Source organism: Molothrus aeneus, chromosome Z (assembly GCF_037042795.1).
Source record: "Molothrus aeneus isolate 106 chromosome Z, BPBGC_Maene_1.0, whole genome shotgun sequence".
Taxonomy (NCBI): Eukaryota; Metazoa; Chordata; class Aves; order Passeriformes; family Icteridae; genus Molothrus; species Molothrus aeneus.
The window spans coordinates 12,824,915-12,850,515 of record NC_089680.1 but is presented as its reverse complement, the minus strand read 5'-3'; the positions used below and the strand labels follow the sequence as shown (position 1 = coordinate 12,850,515).

Here is a 25,601-nt window from a genome sequence, read left to right as displayed (position 1 = left end):
GGACATGGAGAGCTGTTCCTGCTGATGTATCAAGATGATTATCTGGCAACTTTATTGTTTTTTGAAACAGGAATTCTCAATGTTTCTTGAGGCGCTGTGCTGGTTTTCCACCTTTCCCTATGTTTGAAGACATGAATCACCAAGTCATTATATCTCTGTGCTATCTATCAGGAAATTTCCAGGTGATTTTTTTTCTCGCCTTGAGCAGATATAGAAGCTATTGCTACCCAGTAGACTCATGGTCCAATCACATGTTGTGCCAAATGCCACAAGAAAAAGGTTAGAAATCGTGGACAAGAGACTTGAGAGTAATCAAGTAAGCAAACATTTGGATGCTCTACAAACCATTACTTACTACTCCAGAGCAAATTATGAAGACAAAATAGCTGACTAAATTTATTTGGATTTTATTCTACTCATTTTCACTTGTATGCTATTCACAAACATTTATTATTTGCTCAAGAAGAAAAAATAACCAAAACCCACAACCTGATGTTATTTTCCAGACAGCTGGAAAAGATTATAAAGGCCAGGAGGTCCTTTAAGTTAGTGTGTGGCAACCTTCCCCTCCAACATGGATGGTTCCACAATAGAGAGTCTCCAAGGAAAGCCAATCCTGTTCTGGCTTACTCTTTATTGACAGCGTTAAAGAAAGCAAAGCTTTATCCAGCTGATGGTAAGGTTTATGCAAGGAAACTACTGGTAGAAACATGATAAACAAGAGAGATGTTTAATCTTACTATATTACTGATAGTAAGAAATAAAATCTGTTTCTTTGAAAGTGTACATTCATATGATACATGCTGATAGTACTGCCCTTGGTTGAACATCCACTTGCTATCCAGCCTTTTGGCCTTGTTTGCATCCAAGAATAGTCAGAAGGGATGGGACTGCCAGCATGGATACCTGAATGGACTTGAAATATGTAAGCAAAGTTGTCATGGTCCGACTATGCCAGAGAGAATGCTTAGCTCTGTAAGAAAAGAGTGTAGGAGACTTCTTTTATTCAGGAATAATCTTTGAAGATTATCCAGTGGTATCTCCGAGGGGACTGCATGCAGAACATCTTCATTGCTGTAAAGATGTATTTTCTCTCATAGTTGCCTTTGAGAAAGTTTTGCTAAGGCAGAAGGCTTCTTTGTGCAACTGTCTGTAAAGAAACTAGCCTTGGCATGAACATAAATGCATGTGACAAATGTAACTGAGTTACCTGTGCTTACAGGTGTAGCTCATTACAATAATAATATTAATAATGACAATGTAAAATGGTAATTTTTCATGAAGTGGTTCTGTGCATAAGAAGCTGCAATCATAGATGTATTCTCATTACTTTAATATGGCTTTACTATTAATGCACATTGTTTTGATGTTTAAGTGCATCAGGCTCAACAACATGTTCAGTTCTGTGTAGACTGTTTGCTCAACTGAGTAGCATATGGTGGAAAGAAGCTTCTTTATTAAAAGAGAAGGATCATACCACTTACTCTGTAAAGCTTAGTCTGTATGTTTTGCTAATCTAAATCTACTCATTGCAAGCATATGTTTGTGTGGCTTTAAGAAAAACATATTGACAGACATAGTAATCCATCACTAAAGTATCTACTTTGGCAATCGCACTTCAGCAATACTTTCTGATGGAAATACAAAGTAAATCTGCCAGTGGAAAGGATGGTACCTAAGCAAGAGCTCTGTTGTTAGCAGCTGTGGCAAGTGCATCTCGGTCTAACAAAGAGCCTCAGGCCTTGATTCAGAGCTGACCAGATGCACAGTCTCATCAGCTGTGATGGATTTCACAGCAGAGCTTACATTTGGCAGAGCAAGGTTCAAAGTATGTCCTGACCAAGAGCTGACACATTTTGACATATCCTCCAGCAATAAGCAAAATAAAGCTTAACATATATTATTTACTCTGTGTGTCACAGGGCCTTATGCTGACGAGGGTGACAGTCTCCCCCCGGCATCTGAGCAGCCCAACTTCGCACTCCGTCATGGTCCGACGGGCAGCAGAGTCACTCACTTCAGCACAGACCTGGGCACCTCCCTCCTCACACAGCCCATCTTCATCACAAACACAGGTGTTGGATGGCACTAAGCAAAAGCACAGAGGAAAAACACTCAGGATAGCAACCAAGTTACCAAAAAAACCCCCAGACTAAAACATTCCTAGGAAATCTGTAAGACTGAAAGCAATTTTCTGGAGGGTGGTCAGCTTTCACAAGAAACACGTGGACCTGTTGGAACAGGATCAGAGGCAACCATAAAAATTATCAGAGGGCTGGAGCACCTCTCCTACACAGACTGGCTGAGAGACTTGCCATTGTTCAGCCTGGAGAAGACAGGGCTTTGGGGAGACCTTATAGCACCTTCCAGTACCTAAAGGGGGCTTATAAGAAAGATAGGGACAGACATTTTAATAGGGACTGCAATGCTAGGACAAGCGATAATGGGTTTAATCTAAAGGAGACCATTATTCAGACTAGATATGAAGAAGAAATTTTATAGGATGAAGGTGGTGAAACACAGGATCAGTGTGGCCCAAGGGATGGCTAAGGCCCACCCTGGAAACATTCAAGACCATGTTGGACAGGGCTCTAAGCAGCCTGGTCCAGTTGAAGACATCCTGGGTGATTGCAAGGGGGTTGGACTACTGGTCCCTTCCAACCCAAAGCTTCCTGTCGTTCTTTCCTTAACCTAATTCCCTAATTCTTTCAATAACATTAGCTGATATTCAGGCTCAGTGAAAAAACTAGAAATGGAAACAAATTGTGTACTGCTGGGGCTTCCTCTGCTTGGAGAGGCTGATCATGCTTGTGAGAAAAACTTACTCAACCTGTCTCAGATGCTGTACTCAAATCTTTCTCTGATGTTACTTCTTGTAAGTAACAAGAAGTTACTTACAAGAACTTGGTCCATGTATCTACTACTCTAGAGCTCAGACAACTTTTAAGATGAGAGATCTGTCTTTGGACACTAACAAACTGATCATACAAACCCTTACAACTGGTATCTATATTTTCATACAGACAGTTTCATGAAGATCAAAGGATCTACTCCTATAAATAAATGTGTGTAGCTATATCAGTGGCATTCAGGTAAGAAGATTCCACCTGATATTTATTTTCCATAAATGTGCCCTTTTTTGGTGTTGTATGCAATTTTTTGCCTGTGTTTGTCTTTGCTGAAGCTACAGACAATTTTGACTTTGTTGTTGTTATTATTTTTGTCTGTTCAACCCTGCTAGACAAAACAGATTAACTCCTATCTAGTAATCCTTTTTCTTTTCAAATTATGACAATAACCATGCCTTTAGCTTGGGCACTTCTAAAACCCTAATTTATTAGTTCATATTTCCATTCCTGGCAACCTTCATTAAATGCAATGCAGCGTAGAACACTCAGGGAAAATAAATCAGGGATTTGAAAACTTCCACTGCAGACTGATTACAAAAAACAGGAACTACTTCCTCTGAGGGAAGAGACCTCACCTTTAATCATCATACGAGAAACTGGGGATAGACAGCGAACAAACTGTACAAACCTACAACAGTAACTGGCTTTCCCAGCTAGCATACAATAAGACTTTTAATTTCTAACCACAGGATCCTGCTGGGGAGACTGCTTGGCAAATTTCAGGAGAGGATTGGTTACTCCCGTGGGCAGCAAGGCTTCCTGCAATTGCTGTTTTAAGGAATCTGAACAGGTAGATACAGTGAAAAAATGCAGCAGGGGTTTCACCCAGAGGACCAAGTAGACCAAAATGATGATTCACTTAACAGGGACTAGGAATAAGCTTTTCCTGTGCATAGTACATTTTTTTTACAATATCCTGCAGGGTTCTCTTTCTCTAGTGGAGACTCCTGCCATGTTTGGATACCAAAGACTTGGCTAATGATTTGAGCCAGCTTAGCAGTGCCTGGTGCTTCTGGCAGGGACTGCAGATGCCATACCAGGACAGACCAACTGCCCAACTACTAATGTGTAAGTAGGGATAAAGATATCCTTTTGGGCATATGAACAATTTTGCTTATAGTTTTTAAGTACTCTTACCATTACATTTTTCCCATGAACGGCATGATCCACATGGTATTTTAGCTTCCGGGGCTACTTTGCAGTTTTCTGCATTAGTCAGAGAGTATTTTCTGCCCATGCACTCCAAGGCATGCATCTTGCAAACAGTTAAAGGTGTGTTTCTCTTGGTTCTTTGATCAGTAGCGCAAGTGTCCAGAGAAGGACTGAAAACAAAAGCAGGAATTGCACTATTTAAATGTGTTTTATCTTAGTAACTTAAAAACAGCTGAGAGACTGGAAAACATTCAGAGTCTAGTTACAACTTCTCTGTTCACTTAAGTATTTCCTAAGAGTGCAGCAAAGAACTCAAGACATAGACAGATAGTCCAGACTTTTTCCTTTTCTACAGTATGCTCAGCAGAGTCAAGATCTGTCCCATCTGAAGGACAGGGATATTGCCATCTTTTTGCCATTGACCTCAGCAGCAGAGAGGGAGATACCTTAGTTAAAAGTATTTCAGATCTCAATTATTCTCTAATTTATGACACATGCATGAACGTAAGTACACACACAGAAAGCATTTCTTATATGACATATACAAACATGCACATATAATATTTTATAAATATTTCTTAATTTTAAGGTGTTCAAATATACTTTAGGATTTTTATTCTGTTATCTTTTAAAATGCTCAGCTTTTACTAAATAATACCTTATAATCAATCAAAGATATTTCTGGAAATACACATACATCTCCACAGACATTTTAAGAAAAAAAATTACCCAAAAAAATTGCTTATTTCTTGAAATGCAGGTAGAACTTTAACACCCACATAAATGAGCTTTTAAAAATGGTAATAACAATTCTTGGGCAATCTTAAATGGTATTTGCTTTGGGGAGAGTTCCAGGAATTTGCCACCATTTGTGTTTTATGCTCCAAGCGTAGGAGGAGAGTAAAAAACCCTTTCATTACTTCAATTCCAAGAAGCTGTCATTATTTGTGTTTCATGTTCCAAGTGTAGGAGGGGAGGAAAAAACCCCTTTCCATTACTTCTGAGTTTTAATCTCAAACTCCTAGCTTCTCCACTTGTTCTCAATGCAATCAGCAGTATTTGTGTGGAATGAACAAAAGAGTGACTATCTGGAGCAGAGCATGCCTGTGCTCTCCTGCATGCACTTTACAGCCATGGGGAAGGGACTTCACAGGGTACCAGAGAGCAGAGATAGGCTCCAGGGGATGGAGAGCTTTGAAATTCAGACCCAAAGCCTAATTTTCAGCACAGCTCATCATTTTAAGCTAACAAACACTTCCACTGAAAACTTTGGTGTCTAATAGGCCCGTTCTGAACATCAATCTCAGCTAAAAGGTGCTTGGCGGGAAGAAGAGGCTGATGAGGTACAAGAAAATGGCCCTAATGAGCTTCATGAGGCTCACTGAAGGGAAGGGGAATGCCTGTAGGAGGAGGAAAGAGAAAAGCCTGGTAAGAATGCCAGAACTCAAACCTTGCTGACTTAATTGTCAGGCATTAAGATAACTTTTCTTTCTCTTTTCCTTTGTTTCTTTTTTTCTTTTCTTTTTTTTTTCCTGTGAATTAGGAAGTGGGTTTTAATCTATAAGTAAGGCACTAAGGAAAAGAGCCTTCTCCAAGCTTTGGGAGTTGTTCTTAAAAAGATGACTTTGAAGCCTTGTAGAAGAGCTAGCTTTACAAAAATTTTAAAATACCTGTAGCATAGTGCATCTTTTGGGTATTTAAAATATAGCATGGATTACATTAGCTAAGCCTGAAAAGTTTGCTGCATCTACCTGTGACCAAATATTTTTATGAACTGTATTGTATCTTCCACTTAGGTTAGCATCCTCAAACACAGGTTGAGGTCCCTTAACTGCTGCGCTGGGTCAAAATGACAGCTACCAAATCCCTAGTGAAGTTTGTTGCATGAGTTTTCCTTAATCCTCTTTTGTTAATAGAAAGAATGAGGTTAACCCTCTTATTCTGAGGCACAAGAGAACAGACCAAGGGATATATAGCAGGAGGAACCTGATAAAGGAAACAGGTGCACTTGTATGCATTGTACTGTTTGGTCATCTGGCTGCACACTCTCTAAGATAGTGGGGCCCTGATTTTTATGTGAGAGTTATCTTTACAGGCAGAAGTATAAGTAAAGATCCCTGTTTATATTTCATCCTAAAGAACAAAGTGAGTTCCAGGGGAAGCAATTGTATTTAATCTGTAATTAAATTTTTTATTATTTTTAAAATTGTTCAGATGTCTTGATTACTTGCCTAAGTGACAAATCTCAATATCTGCAGAAAAAGCAGCTTAATTTACCTAAAATTATTAAGATCCTAAATTATTAAAATTATTAAGATCCGACATCTGCACTAGAAACACCCAAAAGAGGAAATGGAGATGATTAAACCAGCTGCCAAAGTCTGAAGCAAGGAGTTCAGGAATCATGCTGCCAAACTCTCAGTAGAGTTCAATGCCTCATACTGTCTTGAGAGTGATATACATATTTGCTACAGCTGGGTCAGCAGAAGAAAGACAGTGGAAATCAACATGTTAAGATGCATAAGAAAAAGGATGGAGAATCTTCACTCATAAGAGGAATTAATAATTTGCACTCATTACTGAGACAGGATATTTCCCAAGGCTGAGAATATCACATCATTGCAATAAAAATTTTTTAGAGGCAAGGAATAATCCTTGTGTAAAGTGAATGTGAGAAATTCAATATTTTTTACCTGAAAAAATAAAGTTAAGGATAAGAACAATATTTTACTAAAGCACATATTATGAGAAATTAAATAATATCTGTTAAGTTCATAATTACCTTCCCTACCTTTCACCTGCAATAGGAGGAAGGAAACTTTTGGTGAAAAATTCATCATGCTGGGAATGATTTTAACTTCCTGGAATTACATTTGAGATGAGAAATTTTAATGTAACACAGTCCAAGAACTCTCAGGAGAGACATAGATGTTTTGCAAACAAATTTGAAGAAAAAAAAGAGGGAACAGTACTTCAAAATTATCAAATCTCATGTTTCACTGTGCAGATAGGTCTCAGGTACTGGAAGCTGAGGTCCTGCCTGTATTAACACACCATGGTCTGGCTCCTTCCATGTGGTAGGGACAATTTACACAGAGTAGCTGGTGTCCCTCTTTGCCCCAGAAGATGGGGACTACATCAGAACTGGAATGGTCTCTCATCCTGGTCACTCCTGAGCTGTGCCTGGGAATTATACAGGAACTGGCTCTTGTCAAAGGTCTACCAAGAATTGCTACACCAATTTAGCTGCTCTGGTGCCTAGGGATCATTGCCTTGCTCTCACTGATGAGGACAGATGTAGCCTAAGGCACCCCACCAAGAGGGACAAATTACCAGCCTGTTCAAGGGTTTTTGTGCTGTTATGGGCAGTCTCTGTAGCTAGTCTCTTGGAAAGTGAAAGGATGGAGGAAAGGTCTGAAACCATGGTGTTCCTGAATTACCACATGAACTCTTCTTGCTCCAAACACTCTTCAGTGTGTTCAGCTGCTGCTGAAAGTCACTGCTAAAACAAAGGAAGTTAATTCTGCTCTCTGAGGAAAGATCGGACCAAGATCTGCTTACATGCTTTACTCCTACGGCCTTGTAACAGGCTGAAAGATTAGTCTGCTTTGACAGCTGATGATTTATCCCTCTATCATCAGATGCATTATTTCAAGACAGTGAAATGATGGCATGAGGTAACAAAAATGACTGTTATCTATATTCTTGCTATTTTAAACATAATTATAAAAAATTAGAAATAGGCAAGTAGTAGATTAATTAAAAATGAAGCTTCAATGCATAGCTAAATGTAATTCATTTAAACCACCAAGGTTACTGTGACTCTGACCAGGGCCTTCCCTAGGTCTGACTCCCCTGTATTCTGTGTAACTGACCTCAACACATACATAAACCAGAAATGGAGTTGCTGATCCTTTTAAATAACTGTTGAGAGAAAAAGAGCAGGACCAGATTACTTGAAGCATTTAGGTGTTTAAGCATAGGAATAGCATTAGATTACAGAGTTATTACCTGGCACTTACCTTTGCACACAGGTCAATGGCCTCTGACTCTAGGGAACTATGCAGTGGATCTGCATCTGAACTAAGCTCACCAATTTTAATTTTGAGATGTTCAGAGTACTAATCTTGTCTTAAAATCAGAATCATCATAGAAAGCACTCTTGGTCTATGTGCCTTATGGGAAGTACCCATGCTCCACTGAAAGTTCTACCTTGAAATCACTTGAAACATCTTCACAGTTTCTTCCTCTTATTACACATGGGTAAGACACATTTGGTCTGTTATCCTGAAGCTTCCAAACTACTCCACTCAGTCACATAAATCTGGCCAGATTTCATATCTAGAGCCCACACCCACTTTATAGGAGTGACTTGATAGGAAACATCATCCAGTCTATGCAAACTAGCCCAGATGCTGGAGTGCTGAACTCATTGGCACATCTGTTCATCAGTGCTATTTGGTCTCAGGTGTCTTCTTGTTATTCCTCCATTTTTGTTCTCTTCCTTTTGTGTCTCTCAAAGAATTGAGAGACTTACTCATTCCCTTACATTATTTCTTCGTCATTGCTTATTGCAGAATATAGGCTTAGATTAAACAGGAAACAGCAAACTCTAATCTGCAAGTTATGAAGTCAGGAAAAGTGACATGACTGGTCCGTGCAAACTGCTGTGTAAATGTGAGATGAATTAGATTACTGTGCCTTTCATAACCCCCTAGTCTCTCACCAGTGAAAAGAAATATGCTTTATTTCACTAGCATATTGCTTTGATGGTTTGTGTCCCAAGGGCCTCTGTTGTAACTTTTCCTCAATCCTCTAAATCTTGAAAATATAATTTTATCTTTTTTCATTTGCTTCACAGATCAAGCAAAATTATGCCTTCACTTTCTGTCGTCCAACCAAATTTTAGCACTGCTAAAACTCACTGACAGTTCTGACAAGGCAGGTAAGTGATGAAGAGGACATTGATTGAGGTGTAAAGCAAACCAAGTATGTCTTTTCCTCATATAAGTAAAGTTTTCTCCTCTGTCATGGACTGAAAACTTAAGAAATGTAATTGATCTTGAATGAAGCGAGAATCTAATTGCCAAATTAAGCCTGAACTTACCCACACTCATAGGGCATTTTGCACACACATTGTGACTGATATACTTTCTCCCATGGCTGACATTTAGGCTCTGTCACTTCTGTTTTCACACTGGGCACTGAAGTAGAAGAACACACAAATGTAAAGGGTCAGAAAAACAAGATCTGCTGTGAAATTATCAGTTGAGTTTAAAAGGCACTGAATTATATAGTCATGACATAAAGTCACATCCTACATGGTCATTAAAAGTATCTACTACAGGGAAGTAATCAACAATATTAAAAAGATATGACACGCTTTGCAAAGTTACTGTTCAGTAATTTATCCATGGGTCACCAGCCAGATGGAAAGAGACAGGTACTATACTAAAACTTAAACATTCATCTCATTTCTGCAGCAGTTATTTGCTTCTGCTAAATTTAGCACTGCTGAATCATAGCTGGGAACAGTTTTGTCATTGGGTTTCAGAATTATTGACTTCACTAGAAAAGCTAAGGATCCAAAACCAAATACCTTTATACACTGATGGTAATGAAAATTACAAGTTCCATCCTAGGTTTGTTTTCAAAATAAAAATGATAGAAATTATTGGGAAATTTTCATGATCACAGGTGTACCATGCTTTGAGAGTTGTACTCCAAATTTTGCTAAACATTTCTTTGTAGGTTTCTGTAGCATGTTAACAGCAGGACTTTGCTAAATCCATGTGGACACAATTTCCAAGGAGGTTTTATCATGATTTTTTTTTTCAGATTGTGTGTCTGCTAACATGGAAATTTAGTACTACAGACTGCCTTTCCTAAAAAAATAGCTCCCTTACAGATTAAGACTTGCTAAGCAAAACAGAAAAATTATCAGAGAAGAAGAAAAAAAAAAGAAAAGAAAAAGTAAGAATTTCAGCACATTATGATACAGACAGCAAGCATAACCCTGTCTTCCTGCAGAGGGGAAATTTTCACCAAAAATCACTGCATTTTCTTTATCCCCTGGGTAGCTGGTTGCATAGTGACTAAGCACTCCCATCCAAAGATATGTATGCCATTGTGTCTGTGAATACTTATCTTCATAATTTTTACCCTTCTTATCTCATACTCCTTGAGTTTTTAACTGTTATTAATCCAATTGTTGTTTTCTTTCTTTCTTTCTTTCTTTCTCTTTCTTTCTTTCTTTCTTTCTTTCTTTCTTTCTTTCTTTCTTTCTTTCTTTCTTTCTTTCTTTCTTTCTTTCTTTCTTTCTTTCTTTCTTTCTTTCTTTCTTTCTTTCTTTCTTTCTTTCTTTCTTTCTTTCTTTCTTTCTTTCTTTCTTTCTTTCTTTCTTTCTTTCTTTCTTTCTTTCTTTTCTTTCTCTAATATAATGCTTCCATACAGCCAAGCACAAGCTGTTTTTCTTTCTGATGGAAGCATTTGAAACTTTCCAATTATTGCTGGAATTTGAGAACCTGATGTTAGCAAAAAACCAAAAACCAAATGAAAATCAGTCACTGAGGCTAAGCCTAAGTAACTGGTAACAGCACTGCTGCTCTGGCAGTTTAGCAGCAGCAAGTCATTTATGTACAGCTATGCCTTCAGAAATCACTACCCTTCTGTTGATGTGTTTATGACAGCAAATGACTTACACCAGGAATCTCACAGGACTGCTGCCTTTTGAAGTTTAAGCCTGACTGTCACCTTCCTTTTTTTGCAGCTGAGGCAATGTCAGCAGCATTGGCTGATAAGGAGAGGACAGAAAAAAATGTAGGAGATGTGCCTAGTCTGCTGCAGCAGTGCCAGTCAAGGGTCTCCCCAGGTGAGTATGTAGGACCTCAGGTGAAGATGTGGTATGCTGGAAGCACAAGCTGCTTGGGTGCCTCTGTGTCACTGATCAGCATCACAACAGTGCTCAAGAGAAATTTTTGTCTGTCTTCCACAGCTGGAAAAGATGACTTAGAGCTGCTTGAAGCTATAGCCTATTTCCCTTCCTGCCACTACCTGGCCATATCAAACTAGAGCTTAAACAGCATGAGCTTAAAGCAGCATTTTCCCATTGCTTCCAATTCCTTTGTATCAGCTGTCTGACTGCCAGATCAGCAAAAGCAGTCACCCAGCCCTGTCATCCTCTTTCACAAGAGGTTCTGGTGCACTGAACAGCTTCCAGATAGAAAAACTCTAAGGTGTAGTTCATATGGTGGTAGTGTTATACAATGTGTGAAAAGTGAAATATATTTGGGTGGCAAAATAGACAGCATAAATCCCAGGCAATATCTTAAAATAGCTAGTGAAAACACTCGATAGCAACAGGGGAGTGGGAAGAAAAAACCTTAACGAAACTTCAATGAAATGCCTTCAGGCATCTTGTTTGAACAGACCACAGAAAACACACCCCCAGGCTTTCTGCGCTTCTTGCTGCTAATGTAAGTATGGCTTCTCTATCACTATCTCAGCAATAGCTCTTTATATGTCTAAACTGCATAAAGCTTAGCTGGAAAGAAACTCCTGCATTGTACTTGAGGACTGCAGAGGCTTACCTGGTCTCTTGCACTGGATAGTCTTCACATCAGGAGACCACTTGAGGCTGGGCTCACACAAAATGGAGCGTGCCCCTTCCAAGTGCATGCCATGTGGACAAGACAGAGTTATTCTCTCACCAATCTCGTACACAGGTTTCCATGGCTCTCCTTGCAAACCCCCCTCCAGCTCAGGCAGGAGACAAGCGGTTTCTGTGGATGGAGGCATTTGAGACAGCCACAGAAAATCAGTGGATTGCATAAAACAGTCATGTATTTTATTTTCTCCAAAATTCCATAAAAAATTGAATGGTGAGGTTAGCTGACTTTCCTGTAGAAACGTATCAATCAGGATATTAATTCATCACACCAATCAAACATGCAAAACTAGGAACACACAGACAATATATTCTCCTACTGCCTGCAGGTACAGCCCTAGCTTTATGAGGGCTTCCCTCTCCTTAGGATCCATGTTTCTGTTGACAGTTCCCACTAGGCAACAGCTTTCCAGTAGAGGGATATCACACATATGGAACCCTGAAAGAACATGTCCTGGTACACACAGAGATAGCCTTAAAACTAGATTTTATGGGTGTGTTTCTAATCCAGCATTACAATATCCGGATTCACACTAGAAGTCAATTTAGACCTGATTACATCTAGGGAAATGGGAAATACAGGTGTGTCTTTTCTCCTCATTGTAGCTGGAAAGCAGATGCTCTCAGATGTTCCATTGGAATTCAGAAATGGAGTTGCATTTCAAAACAAGAATCAGTTAGACATACCCTGGCAATATCTCTCTCCAACTTGCCACTGTAAATTACTGCTACACTTAGCAACAGGATCACCAACAAGAGAATATCCATGTTTGCATGCATAAACAATGTTTTTCCCAACTGGGTATGAGTTTTCAGCATTCTGAAAGAAAATGAACAGGTGACATTTTGGATATAAAATACAAGAACTACCAGCAGCACTCTTTGATTCTGGAATGCAGTAGCTGAGGACAGTGAGAAGTAGTATTGCTACTCTACAACACAGTGATGAGAGAGTCCGGAATATTGGGGGCAATCCTGGCTATCAAGTCACTAAATGTGATCAAAAGAGGTATGGAACAGTGCTCTCCTGATGGTGTATAAACAAACTCCAAATATGGCTGTTATCAAAGGTTAGCAGGGCAGGATAAGATCTTGAACAGCTTTGGCCTGGTGGGAGATCATAGTGACTGCACTGGTTTTGCAAATTTTTAGGATGGCATGTTATCAGCTTTCTAAAGGTTAACATGGACTTGAAGACACAGTTTTTTTCTCATTTTATATTGCACTGTCTTCTAAGGAGAGATCTTAGGAAAACTGAGACTATTGCAGGGTTTTACCTTTAGTTTGTGAACCAAAAATATCAATGTAGGAGACAACTATTCATTGCAAAAAAAAAAAATCACTAGCAAAAGAAGGAGGGCAAGATTTCGGATCTTGCTGTATGTTGCAGTTGTGCAGAGGCAACTAATGAATTTTGAACTAATCCTTTTATCTATTTATTGAGCAAAGAGACTTAGGACAGCCTGATAACATGAAGAAGGCATAATCCATTCCTCCAAGGGAGGAATTAGTCCCCCTTGTCAAAATAGGCCTAAGCTATGGTGAGCCAAGTACCTTGCCAGGTCTTCATTTCACCAGAAAAAGCAGAATAGTGAGTTACAGAGGGAAGATTCCTAAAATCTGTTTATGATTTTGTTATGGACTTCCTGAATGACTGAGCAATTTTCTCTCTAGTTTGTTGTGATTTTATGTGTAATCCATGTGGCTCAGTAATTTTTAATACATATATGGAATAAAGGACAAGTAAATGACTTTTCAGTATAGGTACCATGGTCCAGAGAAACAAAAATCTTGTTCTGGTTTTAAGGGTGGGGCTTTTTTGGTTTTATCCAACTTTTAGTTTGAATAGTTTTGGATACTGTCATGTAACCATTAGACAGTGAAAAATGCTGCAAGAGTGGCTATTCACTCGGTCAGATACTAAGCTTGCCAAGAGAAATACACATTTGCAAGAGAAAATCTATATTAACTGTAGAAAAGACATCGCAGGTAGGGATAGAACAGGTAACAGAGCAATAGCAATAACTCACTTGAACAAATCCATTTTCTAAGAGAGGAGGAGGTGAACAAAATTCTGTAGGATTTATGGATAAATCAAAACAGTGTGGTTCAATCAAGCTGTGAAGCAAACAAAAGTACAGTTTAGTTTGAATTTAGTTTTCTTTCCTTTCAAAATGCTACACTCCTCAGTGAAGCCCATTTTCAAGACTATTATGCGTACATTTACATCATGATTATATTGAAATCAGGCACTGCCAGGCTATCCAAGAGAGTGGTAAATAGAATGCTGTCAAGTTTACTGGCTCTTACCCCATTTTCTAGCCTTATCTTCTATGACATTCACAGCTTCTGAATTTCATTTTCTTTCAACTTAAATATTAAAGCTCAGTACATAATCTCCTTGAATTCAATAGTTTATGCACCCCTCTGAAACAAATTTTTAAATCTTTCAGCAAGTATATTCAGCAAGTATCTTATCTCCAAGTATTTTTTATTACTTACCGAAGATGCTGCAACTCTTCATCTTCACACGCTTTGCTTTCATGCTGCTCTCCCAGGCAGGCCTTCCCACCACCACGGGGGGAGGGGTTGTTACAGGTTCTACTCCTTGATTTCCTTCCCCCTGAACAAGGACTCCAGGAAGACCAGCAGCTCCAGTGTCCATCAACAACGCCTGTGGGAATGTTTGGTTTAATGTGAAAACTACTCTCTTTAAACCACTCTCTCTTTAAAGCATTCTCTCTGAGAGGTTTTAAAGGCACAGGCTGCTCAAAGCTAGTGATGGCTCCAACTATGCCCTTACAGAAAATTCCAGATTGTAATAATCTAATCTTCCATCTTTACCCAGCTTTGACATAGGTATTATTCCACAGAGGCTACGTATTATCAGCCCCTGAGAGAACATAAATATAGCTACCAGCTACTACTAAGTACAAAATTAAAATGGAAATTTTTTTAGGTCATTGATAATTAATTTAGGATATGTACTTACTTATAGGTGGTTGCATTGAGCAGTTAGTATTGTCCACTGTATTTAACACTAATAACAAAACCAGCTCTTTGCTAAGGACTGTTTATACATGCCAAACAAAGACTCAGGCTTGGCACAACCCTCCCCATGCTGTTTGTTTGCAGTGATGTCTCACCCCAGCAGCCACTGCATGGGTGTGCAGTGGGACAGACAGACTCTGGGAGCAGGAGAGCACATTTTGCCACTTCTAAATTCTCACAGGTTTAAAGAGTGCTGACCTGGCTGATCTTGCACAAGGGCTCCCAGCTCACAAGCCACTCCAAAAGTGTAAGGCTTGCAGTAACACACACACTGTGTTCCTTCCACGGCCGCCTCACCACCATTCTGGCAAGGCTGACATTTGCAGGGATCATTTTCAGCCATATATTCTTCAATGGCTTGTTTTAAGTAGTGCTTTTTGACTGAGGAGCAGGGCACTTCCTTTACCAGCTCATATAATGGTGTTAGCTACACACAGTAGGAAAACATTAATATTAAATAGTTATTACTGTAATATGAGAGTTTATAAGCACATTTCATCACGCAAAATAATTTGTGACATTTGCTTCTGCACATGGGAGTTAGCACATTAGATGCTCTAGTTTGCTAATTAGCTAAAATCTTATCTTAGTATTTAATATTAGCCTTTTTAGGAAAATCCAGTCCTGCTCAAAAGCATCCTTTAAAGCTACTGGTATGTCAGTCATGTTTAAACATATTTGAGCTATGAGAATGCAGCTGACATAAAAGTACTACACAGACCACCAATGAACTTGAATTCTTGAATTCTCACCCGATGTTCCCAGCATAAAAAATAAAGACATAAAAAAAAATAAAGAGCCCACTATGGCATTTCATTGGGCAGTGATCAAAGGTAACAGAAATTGAAACTATTTTGCCTTTAAATTGATTACTGTATGATATTATATGCTTTTACATTTAGCTAAAACTTCCCAATAGAAATATTTGGGGCTTATACCATTCTTGAATATGTGGGTGGTTCCCAAAAGGAATATAGACAAGGTAGCAGTGAATAGGCCCATGGCCAGCTCTAAAGTGTCTGACTTGGAGAATCTCCAGTTATGCTAAACTTCTGGATTCAAAGTGAAGGAGGAGAAGTAAAAGGAATATGCTGAAGTTGGCAAATGAAGTGGAAGCAACACAGACATGCCCATATGCATTTTGGGAAAGGGGCTATCTCAAATTGGGTCTTTCTCCAATGCTAACATGACCCTCTATTCCTAACCAGAACTTCATTTAAGTCACTGAAGGCAGGTATTGACCTGTCAATGGACTTAGATTTGTGATGCACCTGATCATATTAGCTTCACAGCATTTTCTTCCTGAGCACTTTCTTTTTTTTACAAAGTGATCTGAAAACAAAATGAGTGTAGATCATGGCATGATTAATCACCAGCTGTAGCTTACTAATTTCTCCCCTTGAGGTGATCCCATCTACTCACCTCTGCTTCAGGAAAATAGCCTTACCTTTTTTTTAATTACTCTGGGATAGTCTGTCACTGATGCAGCCCACAAGGTGTACATTTGACTGTTCCCAGCAGGATTATCCAGGTCTAGATAACTAAGGCCAGCAACAGCACCTGGGCTTCCTCCTTCTATGTAAGGGTCTCCTTTAATTTTATTGCCAGTGCTTCCTGAAGTTTCAGGATGGGAAATAGATAAAATGTAGGCGTTGCTATGTTTACAAATGGAAACAGAAACAATGCACACAAAAACTCTGCCAGCAAGTAGTGAAAGGACTCACTGGTGCAATTCAACCACCTGTGTCTACACTGATCATATATAGGTGGTATCTGTTTTTCCACAGAGCTGTGTCTTGGCAGCTCTAACTTTGGGTGTTCAGAAAAGTGCTATTTTCTGGGAAAGCATTAGCAATAATTGATAAGTGCCAGAGAGCCTTTTAAACCAGATACTTGATGTCTGGGTTTAGCATATTAGGACAGAATTCATCAAAGTTATCAACACCTGCTCCTCATTTTGACAGCAATTTAGGATGAGATGAGAGATGGATACATGACAACTGTGTGAGTCACCACTGAACATTTACCTGAAGAAGTCAGTAGCAGTTCATCCAGTTTGGTGCATTCAGTCTTCTTCTTTTTCACAAAGAGAGCATTCCAGCCTGATGAGGTACACTTGTACAAGTCTGTTATGCTGACACCTGCAGATAATCCATCCATTAACAATACTGTACACAGAAAGTGTGTTGGATTCATTTCCAAGTTTTCCACTGGCTAGAGAGGTCATGATCTCTATGAGAGATCATAAAGTTATCATCCATAAGCTTTAGCATTGTGTGGATCTTCCCACTAACACAAATGCTAGTTAGTTACCTCCTAGTTTACTACACTTAAACTAGGAGGTAACTAACTAGTATTTGTGTGCTGTGGGAAGATCCATACATTGCTAAAGCTTAGAGATGAATGCTCAGAGTTGTGAGGTGTATCTGGGAATAGTTAACAGTATAATTTATTTTCTCACCTCAGCTCCAACTGATTACCATTATAGGTGCCATTTTGGTGTTTGCTCTGTAATTTTTTCTGCTCTACATAGTTTTACTCAATCTTGATCTCCATGTAACCTTTAAACTTTAACATTGTTTGAGATTTATATTCAAGTTCAGCCTGAGGAGGTCCTAAACTGACTATAATTTTTTATACATATACCCAGAGCACTGCAGGTCACAAACATGGATCTAGAATTAAATGCTGTGATTTGAGCACATTTTTTAGTCTTCTTTCTTTTGACAATGAAGAGAATGTAGTAATTTTCTGTAGAATGTAGTAGAAGTCTGTTACTTGATTTTAGACATTAGCTGGAAAAACATACATATAAGTTTTTATTCTTGATTATTGCCTTTGCTTTCTGCAACAAACACTCTAGTACTCTACCTTCTGCTTTCATTTTGTCAGTATCCATATAAAAAATAACTTTGTAGTGTCCTCCTAGGGACCCAGAGTGTAAGAAGTGTGTCCCAAAACGTTCAATAAGTCTTTGGTAGACGTTGTACTCGTAGACGACTGGAAGGTTGAACAGTTCCCTCCAGAAAGGCTCCGCAAGAGTGAGAAAGTCTGGGCGGTTGTTAATAAACTGAGCAACTTCCACACTGTTCTCAACAACCATCAGCTGCTTACTCTGGGGGAAGGAAAAGCCATCAGTCATGCTCCATGTGACTATCAGAGTGGCTCCTAATAGCCAGATGGCACACACATTCTATTGGCAACTAACCAACAGCTTTATAGATATGCCTAAGCAATGCGGTAAATGCAAAAAGAACACCCTGAAATCCTGAAATATAGTTGGACCTTTACTTATAATTGCTGCAACATCTTTCTTTTCCTCCTGTGTACTTGAAAACTAGCATAAGGACAAGTGAGATCTCACTCTTCAAAGATAATGGTGGCTTCCAGAAAGCTTTCAGAAGCCTGGCAGAAGAAGGATAACAAGCTTTGTCTGAAAGCAAACCACAGGCAGTACAGTTGTTCTTTGCACCCTGTTTTGACTAGGTAAGGCTTTTGTTGTAAGGGGCTCTAGCCATTTCGAGGATGCTGCTTAATTATAAAATCCAATATGCCTGTACAATACTGTTCACTTTAGACTCTCAAAGTTGCTTTTGAACTTGGTTATGCTGAGTCTCAAAATATGTCATTGTTAGTGCCTGCTTGGGGGCCCTAAAATGCATACATTTGTTACTTGATTTTATTTTGTCTAAGACAGAGGTTGGACTTCATAACTGAAAATTACTCTGAAATTATTTATCTAATGCTTCTTTTAAAATAAGTTAAAGGCATAAGCACTATGACCTTCTGGCTGCTAAAGACACCAGATTTCTCTCTTAATGGAGTTCTGCTAATGGAAAATGCATTATAAAATAAGTTAATTTTGACCACAGAAGTATTTCAATCTTTTTGCTCCACTATACTGACCAAGATGTAGCAGAAAAAAGCGGACAATATACCACTTGAAAAAAACCAAAAAGATAAATCAATTATGAGAAGATGCCAATGATTTGTTCCTTAAATAGGGAGAAAAACAGATAGTAAATAAATAAATAAATTACTACTAAATAGGTAATAGGGAGGAAGTAGAAACAGCAGCCAACTCCTCTGGATTGATAAGCAAACCAGTGATCTCTTTTTAAAGGTTTTATGGTATATTTACTGTCATGCACTTTGTGTTATAAAACAAGCATTTTCATCTCACTACAAAAACAAATACGTAAAATAATGAAAATATTTATGCGAAGTACTAACCTAGAGTGACAAGTTATACATACCTTTTGCAGATTTTTATTCTCTGTCTGCTTGTATTTGTTTTTTATTCTCTGTCTGTTTGTATTTGAATTTTCATACTTCTCTATGTGTTTCATATAAGACCAGGTGCTGTTGAAAAACTCATAACTAAAATCATTTTGAACTTTAACCTAGAAGGTGAAAGATGGACATCTGTATGAAGAACTTCATGTAGGATTTAAAAACTATAACATATAGAATAGAGCAAGGCCTTTCTGATGCAAAATAAGCTGATGTGTTTTTCAGGCTGAATCCATTTTAGATTTCATAAAAAGTACTGCATACTATTGTAAAAGCAAGGAAATCCATTCATATATATATATATATATATAAAATCTCAAGTATTTACTCTATGCAGTAAATGCAGTGTGGATTGTTTGGCATGCTTCTGATAAATGTGAGGCAAACCAAATCACTGAGACTGACTTCAAACAAAACATTTCTGGAAGATCTACACAAAGCATGCCAAAGCCCTGTACTTCACCTCCAAAAGGATTTCTTAGGGTGATTCAGGTCACTGCTTATGCTAAGGAGATTAGCTTTACATTCAGTCTAACTGTGAGAGATTTAGAAATCACATCTAAGAAATTAATCTCTTTTATTTTTCCTTTTATTTTAGCAAGGTACATACCAATTTATATTTCAAAATAATAAGCAACTGCAGAGAGGATACAGGTGTCAGTGAGCTGTTTTTAGGGAAGCGTACCTGCCAAAGGCCCCTGCAAGATTTGCATCATTCTCCCAGTTTTAATGCTGACTGTAAATACAAAGCTATTCTTAATGGAAACATACCTGAAAATTATAAGCAAGAACACTTTCACTGAGCCTGTAGTATTCCCTCCTATCGCCACTGAAGACTTTTCTGCATTGCCCTCCAAAGCTTTTTGTATGAATGACTCTTCCCTTAGTCTCACCAGTAATAATATCAAAGCTACAAGAAGAAAAAATATGTCATTAAGACAGAGACAAAAATTACAGAGCTATTATAACTGAGTGCTGTATCTGCTAGTCATGATCACAGGCTGATTTAACCACAGGGTTATCACCTGATAGACTTTTATACATGCAGAACTGCAGTATGCATATAGCATGTTACAGCATTGAAGGGAAATGGTCTTGATTTGTCAGCAAAAATTAACACGACATTATCTCCATAGATTAAGACATTTATATCTATCTCAACTGATTATAAGTTTTATTGTTTGAACAATTACTGCAACACAGGAACAACAGGGCATCCATTCCAAAATGAGGATGGAGAGGGAGAGGGTTATTATATCTGAGGTGCAGCATAACAAGTAATAAATCAACACCAAAGAAACTTAAAACAATTATTTTGACAGGTTGCAGTTTAGATGTAGAAACAGAAATCCATTTGATTGGATGCTAAATTCAACAGCAATGAACAAAAAGAATAAACATTGCTGGCTCATTTTTTCCACGCTGAAGATCATGTGTTACTAGTTGAAATTTGATTTAATATATTACTAGCTGTGTTTCAATGGCAGGAATGAAACACTAAAAGCTTTATTCAGTGCTTAAGGTCAAAGGACCTGTACATCCTGCACTGAACTGCTGGCACGGTGGAAGCAGTTGTACTGAACACTTTTGCATATGGGATGTTTTACCATAAGCCCAGAAAATCTATCTGTACACCCAGAGCTTGCAAATACATCAAAATGTAAGTGCATTTGGTACCAGTACAGAACATTACCCTGCTCCTGTAAGTTCTGAATTCAGAGGTGTTTTGTCAATATCACACACAGTTTTCCTCTCTTCACATCGATCTTCATCTGCACCATCATCCTCACAGTCCTGATCGCCATTGCACACAAGGGATCTGCTAATGCACTGACCTAAATCAGGACAAACATGCATGGAAAAAAGAAGCGTTTGTTAGTTTAAAAATAGATCACCTAAAATCAAAGCAGATGTCCTATTAATCTACTACATTAATTAGCATATTCACTCCCATGATGAACAGACTGTGCCCATGAGGGTTTATGAAGTATTAAATGTAGACATAAAGAAATAGTGCATAGCACACTCGAGAGAGCCATAGCTATTCAAGGCTTATGAAATATCAGTGAAACAGTTGACTTCTAGATCTGCTTCCTAAGCTTTCACCCTTTGACCCAGATCCCTTTGGTGATTAACTGTGATTGTCTCCCTAGTAGCACCAAAATGTGTTTATCACGGTCCTCTCTGATAAATATCTACCTACGAGATTATGTGCTCCTCTGTGAAGATAATGGGAGATGCTTGGATACATTTTATGGAGCATTAGTTTTCATGATCCAGGTAATTTCATATTTGTAAATAGCCTAGAACACCAGCAAGACATCAATGTAAGGTTGCATTCCTCAACTACCTGTTTATAATGAAAAAAACCTGTTCTCTGGGGCAAACAAGTAAGGCAGAATGAGTTAGAGAGGGTACCAGGGCTACAGCATACTATCTTCAATGCTCTGCAATACTCCAGATTAAAGTAAAAGCATGCACAGTCAAGGCTGGAAACAAAGGAAACATTCACCTAAGTCAAATTCATCTGTAGATCAAGAACACTGCAAATACATTACCCATTTATTGAATTTGAAAGATAGCAAGGTTATTTTCTTAACTTCATAAGTAGAAAATATTAAAAATTATCTTGGATGGTACCTGAGAAACACCTGAACCGATCACCACAGCCATCTTCTGTTGGGCATCCCCTTGTGGGGGTGCATGGTCTTGTTTCAATGGTATGCCCAGAGCAGGGGTTTCCCCCATACTGGCCATAAACTGCCACTGTCCGTCTCCTAATCTGAATGCAAATCAAAGGATATCTTAGAAAATACAAATGCAGAGCCAGAATAGTTTGCTACTGTGAAGACACTGCTAATACTTTAGACATTCACTATTTTTTCTGAGAACAGCCATTCCTGGTATTACCACCATATGGTAGCAAACTCTCAAGTTAATAGAAAGACAACACTTTTGTCTCTAATGTCTTTAGCCTGGTGCATGGTTTAGTCAAAAAACTAATATGTAACTGAAGTCAAGAGAAAGCTGCTAAGAAATTTAAGTGGCTTTTAAAAAAATTTTTAATAGGAATAACGATGCCTGATATGAATTTCTTAATATTTTTCACGGTAAACAACATCATTAAGCAAGATGATAAAATCTTACATCCAGTGGGCTAGTTTTTGTTTCTAAAAAAAGTAAGTACTGTGTCATTGCACATCTTTAATTTTGACTAATTCCTCCTTAATTGGTGCAACACCAAAGTAAATGAGAAGGAAAATCAAATGCAAGTGTCTTCTACATCTATAGAGTTGCAGTGGAAAAATCATCAACTTATTTTCATTGAAGGTAACACTTTGCAACCAAATTTTCTTCCCTTTGCATGATGCCACTAATGAAAAATCAGTGGAATTGGTACAAACCATCCGTGGAGGAATATCTGTGTTAACCTGACAGCTCAGCTGAGCTTTTTGAAACTATCACCAAAATAAAAAGAGCACAAATTATTTTATAACATGAACATCATAGCTTTGACAGAAAACATATTGGGACAGACTGGAAGATTTATATTCTTAGTTCTTTGCTCTTCAGCTTCTTGTTCTGCTGGGGATTTTGTCTGAGAATCTGATTTGGGGGTTTAATCTTAGAGTGGCTTCTTAATTACTGGGGGGAAAAGTATATGCTAATGAGGTTCTGAATACAGAAAAGATGTGTCCATCTATACCTGTTTTTGAGTACAGCCATTGCACTCGGACCAAGGGCCAAAAGAATTCCAGCGGCAATGGATTGGAGAAGGGCTGTTCTGGCTGTTCCGGTATTGGTTTTTGCATTAAAAAACAAACAAACAAAACTCAAACAAAACACAACAAAAGAAAAACCAAACAACAACCCCCCCCCCCCACCCCCACCCCCCCCCCCAAAAAAAAACAACCAAACCAACAAACAAAAGAAAAGAGAGAGGAAAATCATCAGGGATTTCCATCCATAAGCATGAGTGCAAAACTTTCCTAAAAGGCAAAGCAAACCTTCAATAATAATTAGGGGTTTGTATAAAATCACCTGGATTTGCTTTTCATGTGTAAGAATTAAATCAGTCCCAGCCTGGCCTTTCTGGCCATTGGAAAGAAGAAACTAGACACATTCATCTAGCCTAAAGATCAGAAACAAAACAAACTGCCAGTTCCCATGGGAGATTTTGGGAGGGCAACCTGTCCCTGGGACTGGGGCTGGCTTGGGGTAAGCTGTGCTGTGTTCCACAGGCATGGGTTGCTGTCCCTCACACCACCACTGTGTACCCTTTTTCCCCAAGGATGGCTGACTCCTATGGGTAGAAGTTAAAGGACACCATAATGCCTCACTGTTGTTGTCACTGGTGGCAACACCAGAGCTGACACCAAACAGCGTGTATTTCTCCCAGGAAATATACCTGATGACCCCTTGAAATCCTGCCTCACATCACACACCACAATTATATATGCTTAACTTTCAGCATGTATTTTATTAAACAAATATTCACCTGGAAAGAATAGGAAAGAAGCCTGAAACTTCCAGCAACAGAAAAATCCTCAGCACCTGAAAAAAAACAAGGAAGTAAAAGCAAATTTGCTTTACTTTTCTACTTTTTCCTTCCTTTTTAGGTCATGCAGTTGTTCAAGGTTTCTGCAATCTATACACTAGTCAGCTTTAGAAATAAAAGGAAAATGTCACACAGATTTTTCAGCTTTGTTGTGCAAGCTTGATTTTAAATTTTCTTCTTTCTTGCAATGCTGTCCAATTACTTTTTCAGCTATTTCTCCATATAAATTAATATTTCATTGCACTTTTCATATTCACTTCATCAGTACAAATTAAGTAAGTAATTTTCTTACCTTCATGTTAGATAAAATACTCAGATATACAGCAATTACCAGGGAAAATGCACTTCTAGCATTTTCAATTTGGAAGCCAAAGGAGTCAGTCAGTCTGTCTGTTGCTATTTATCTCCTCATTCTGCCTTGCTACCCTGCTTTTCTTTCCCTAAAAGGGTTGAACATTGCCAAGGAATTTTAACCTTAACCCATCTAGTTCTCTCCAGGGACACAGCCTGCTTTGGGAGCTGCTCAGTATTTTTAAGACATATAAATCAAGGCTTGGATATATTAACAGGGGCTGGCAGAAAATTATAAGCACTTACTGAAAGAAGAATCATCTATTCTTTATCTTCTCATAGTTTCTTTCCTCTGAACAAGACCTTTGAGAGATCCCAGGCCACATGCACTACACCATGGCTGAATTCACGGCTGCAGCAGGAAGAACTGCTCTGGGATAAAGCTGATGTTGCTAAGGTTTCATTTTAAGCACAAATATTCATTCTCCACTTCCAAAGTCATGCTGTTTTTTGTGTATCAAATTTCACAGTGAAAATCAGCTTATGGATCTGAATGCAAGTTTTGGTCAATTCTAGCCTGGTTCTGCATGCTTTTTGTAGAGATATGAGATTCATAAAGAAATAAGAACACTTAATTTTCCCTTTCCTTATCCTGCCATGTCCTCTTATTTTTAGTTTTGATTTTTTTCCCCACTTTTCAGAGCTGATCCTCTGCAGTAATTGCATGAAAATGCCAAAGAAAATGCTGGGGAAATTTACCTTAATTTATCCTATTCCAGATAAAGCCCTCACGGAAAAGTAGCACCCCTATATGAAGATGCCTTATATACTAGATCTCAGCTACTACACCAATTTTGAACTGCTTCCACAGTCCTCAGAAAACTAAATGCTTCATGTCATAGCATCACAATATGGTGAGTTCTAAGCCCTGCACTCTGTTGGCATGCTCTGCTTTCCTTAAGAAGATGCCTAGATCTTGGGTCACACTATGTCCATGCTTCAGAGCCAATTTTGATGAGCCAGAACCTGTTTTTGGGACTTTTTAGGTTTAGCAACTATGAATCTCTTTGATAATATAATTCACAGACTTTTGACACTTCTGTACATATTTTATTGCTTTTCATCAAAATCCTCATGCTCTCATTTAGTTTATGACCAATTTGTGCAACACTGACTGTGATCATTTGCCTACAAATGATATTATTAAAACTGAGTTAAGACCTTTAATAGCTGGCCCAGAATACAGGAACGGCAAAAAATATTTTATCCATCCAGACATATGTCTTAATCTTTCAGTCAGCTGTTTTAATGGCTTAGATAGCAATTTCACTTTTTATAAGTATATCATTAGCTATAATGACCCTCAAGACCAAGGTATATGTAATTTGGTCCCAAACAAAACATGCAAGTAAATATAAAAAAGGACAAGTAGACCTAGCAAAGAAAGTGTGTGTGTTGAGAGGGATCTGGTCTCAATTAATAGGTAGTCAAATCATTAATATACTGCTATCATATTCAAATGAGTTTATATTGATAGACTTCCTACAAAAAGTATTTCAGCAAGACAAAAATGTTACTCTGGCAGATGCTGTATAATAGTCCTTTTAGTACACACTTTCAGGTACTTCAACCTAATGATTTTATCTTCTTTTCTTTGGGAACAGGACCCTGATTTTTCCTG

General features: G+C 38.3%; 1 protein-coding gene across 1 annotated transcript; it reads right to left on the bottom strand.

Annotated features, from left to right (window-relative positions):
* Nucleotides 1-619: 619 nt before the first annotated feature.
* On the bottom strand, nt 620-23,957 carry C7 (complement C7). Its single transcript, XM_066569239.1, has 18 exons — nt 23,922-23,957; nt 23,570-23,625; nt 22,778-22,859; nt 21,712-21,853; nt 20,765-20,906; nt 19,843-19,981; nt 19,035-19,181; nt 17,650-17,893; nt 16,806-16,919; nt 16,226-16,392; nt 14,977-15,205; nt 14,230-14,401; nt 13,758-13,845; nt 12,415-12,547; nt 11,651-11,842; nt 9,169-9,265; nt 4,047-4,231; nt 620-2,088 (listed from the first exon to the last, which is right to left on the bottom strand). The coding sequence occupies exons 1-18, from the start codon at nt 23,925-23,927 to the stop codon at nt 1,901-1,903; spliced, it is 2,523 nt and encodes an 840-aa protein (XP_066425336.1). The 5' UTR covers nt 23,928-23,957; the 3' UTR covers nt 620-1,900.
* Nucleotides 23,958-25,601: the final 1,644 nt, after the last annotated feature.

Bases quoted from the DNA above. Each gene is read 5' to 3' on its own strand.
- C7 (XM_066569239.1), bottom strand. The intron at 19,182-19,842 runs GTATGTTTCCAT...TTCACCTTCTAG, and splicing joins TTCTTGCTTATAATTTTCAG to GTTAAAGTTCAAAATGATTT. The intron at 9,266-11,650 runs GTAAGCCTCTGC...CTTCTACTTCAG, and splicing joins TATCCAGTGCAAGAGACCAG to TGCCCAGTGTGAAAACAGAA.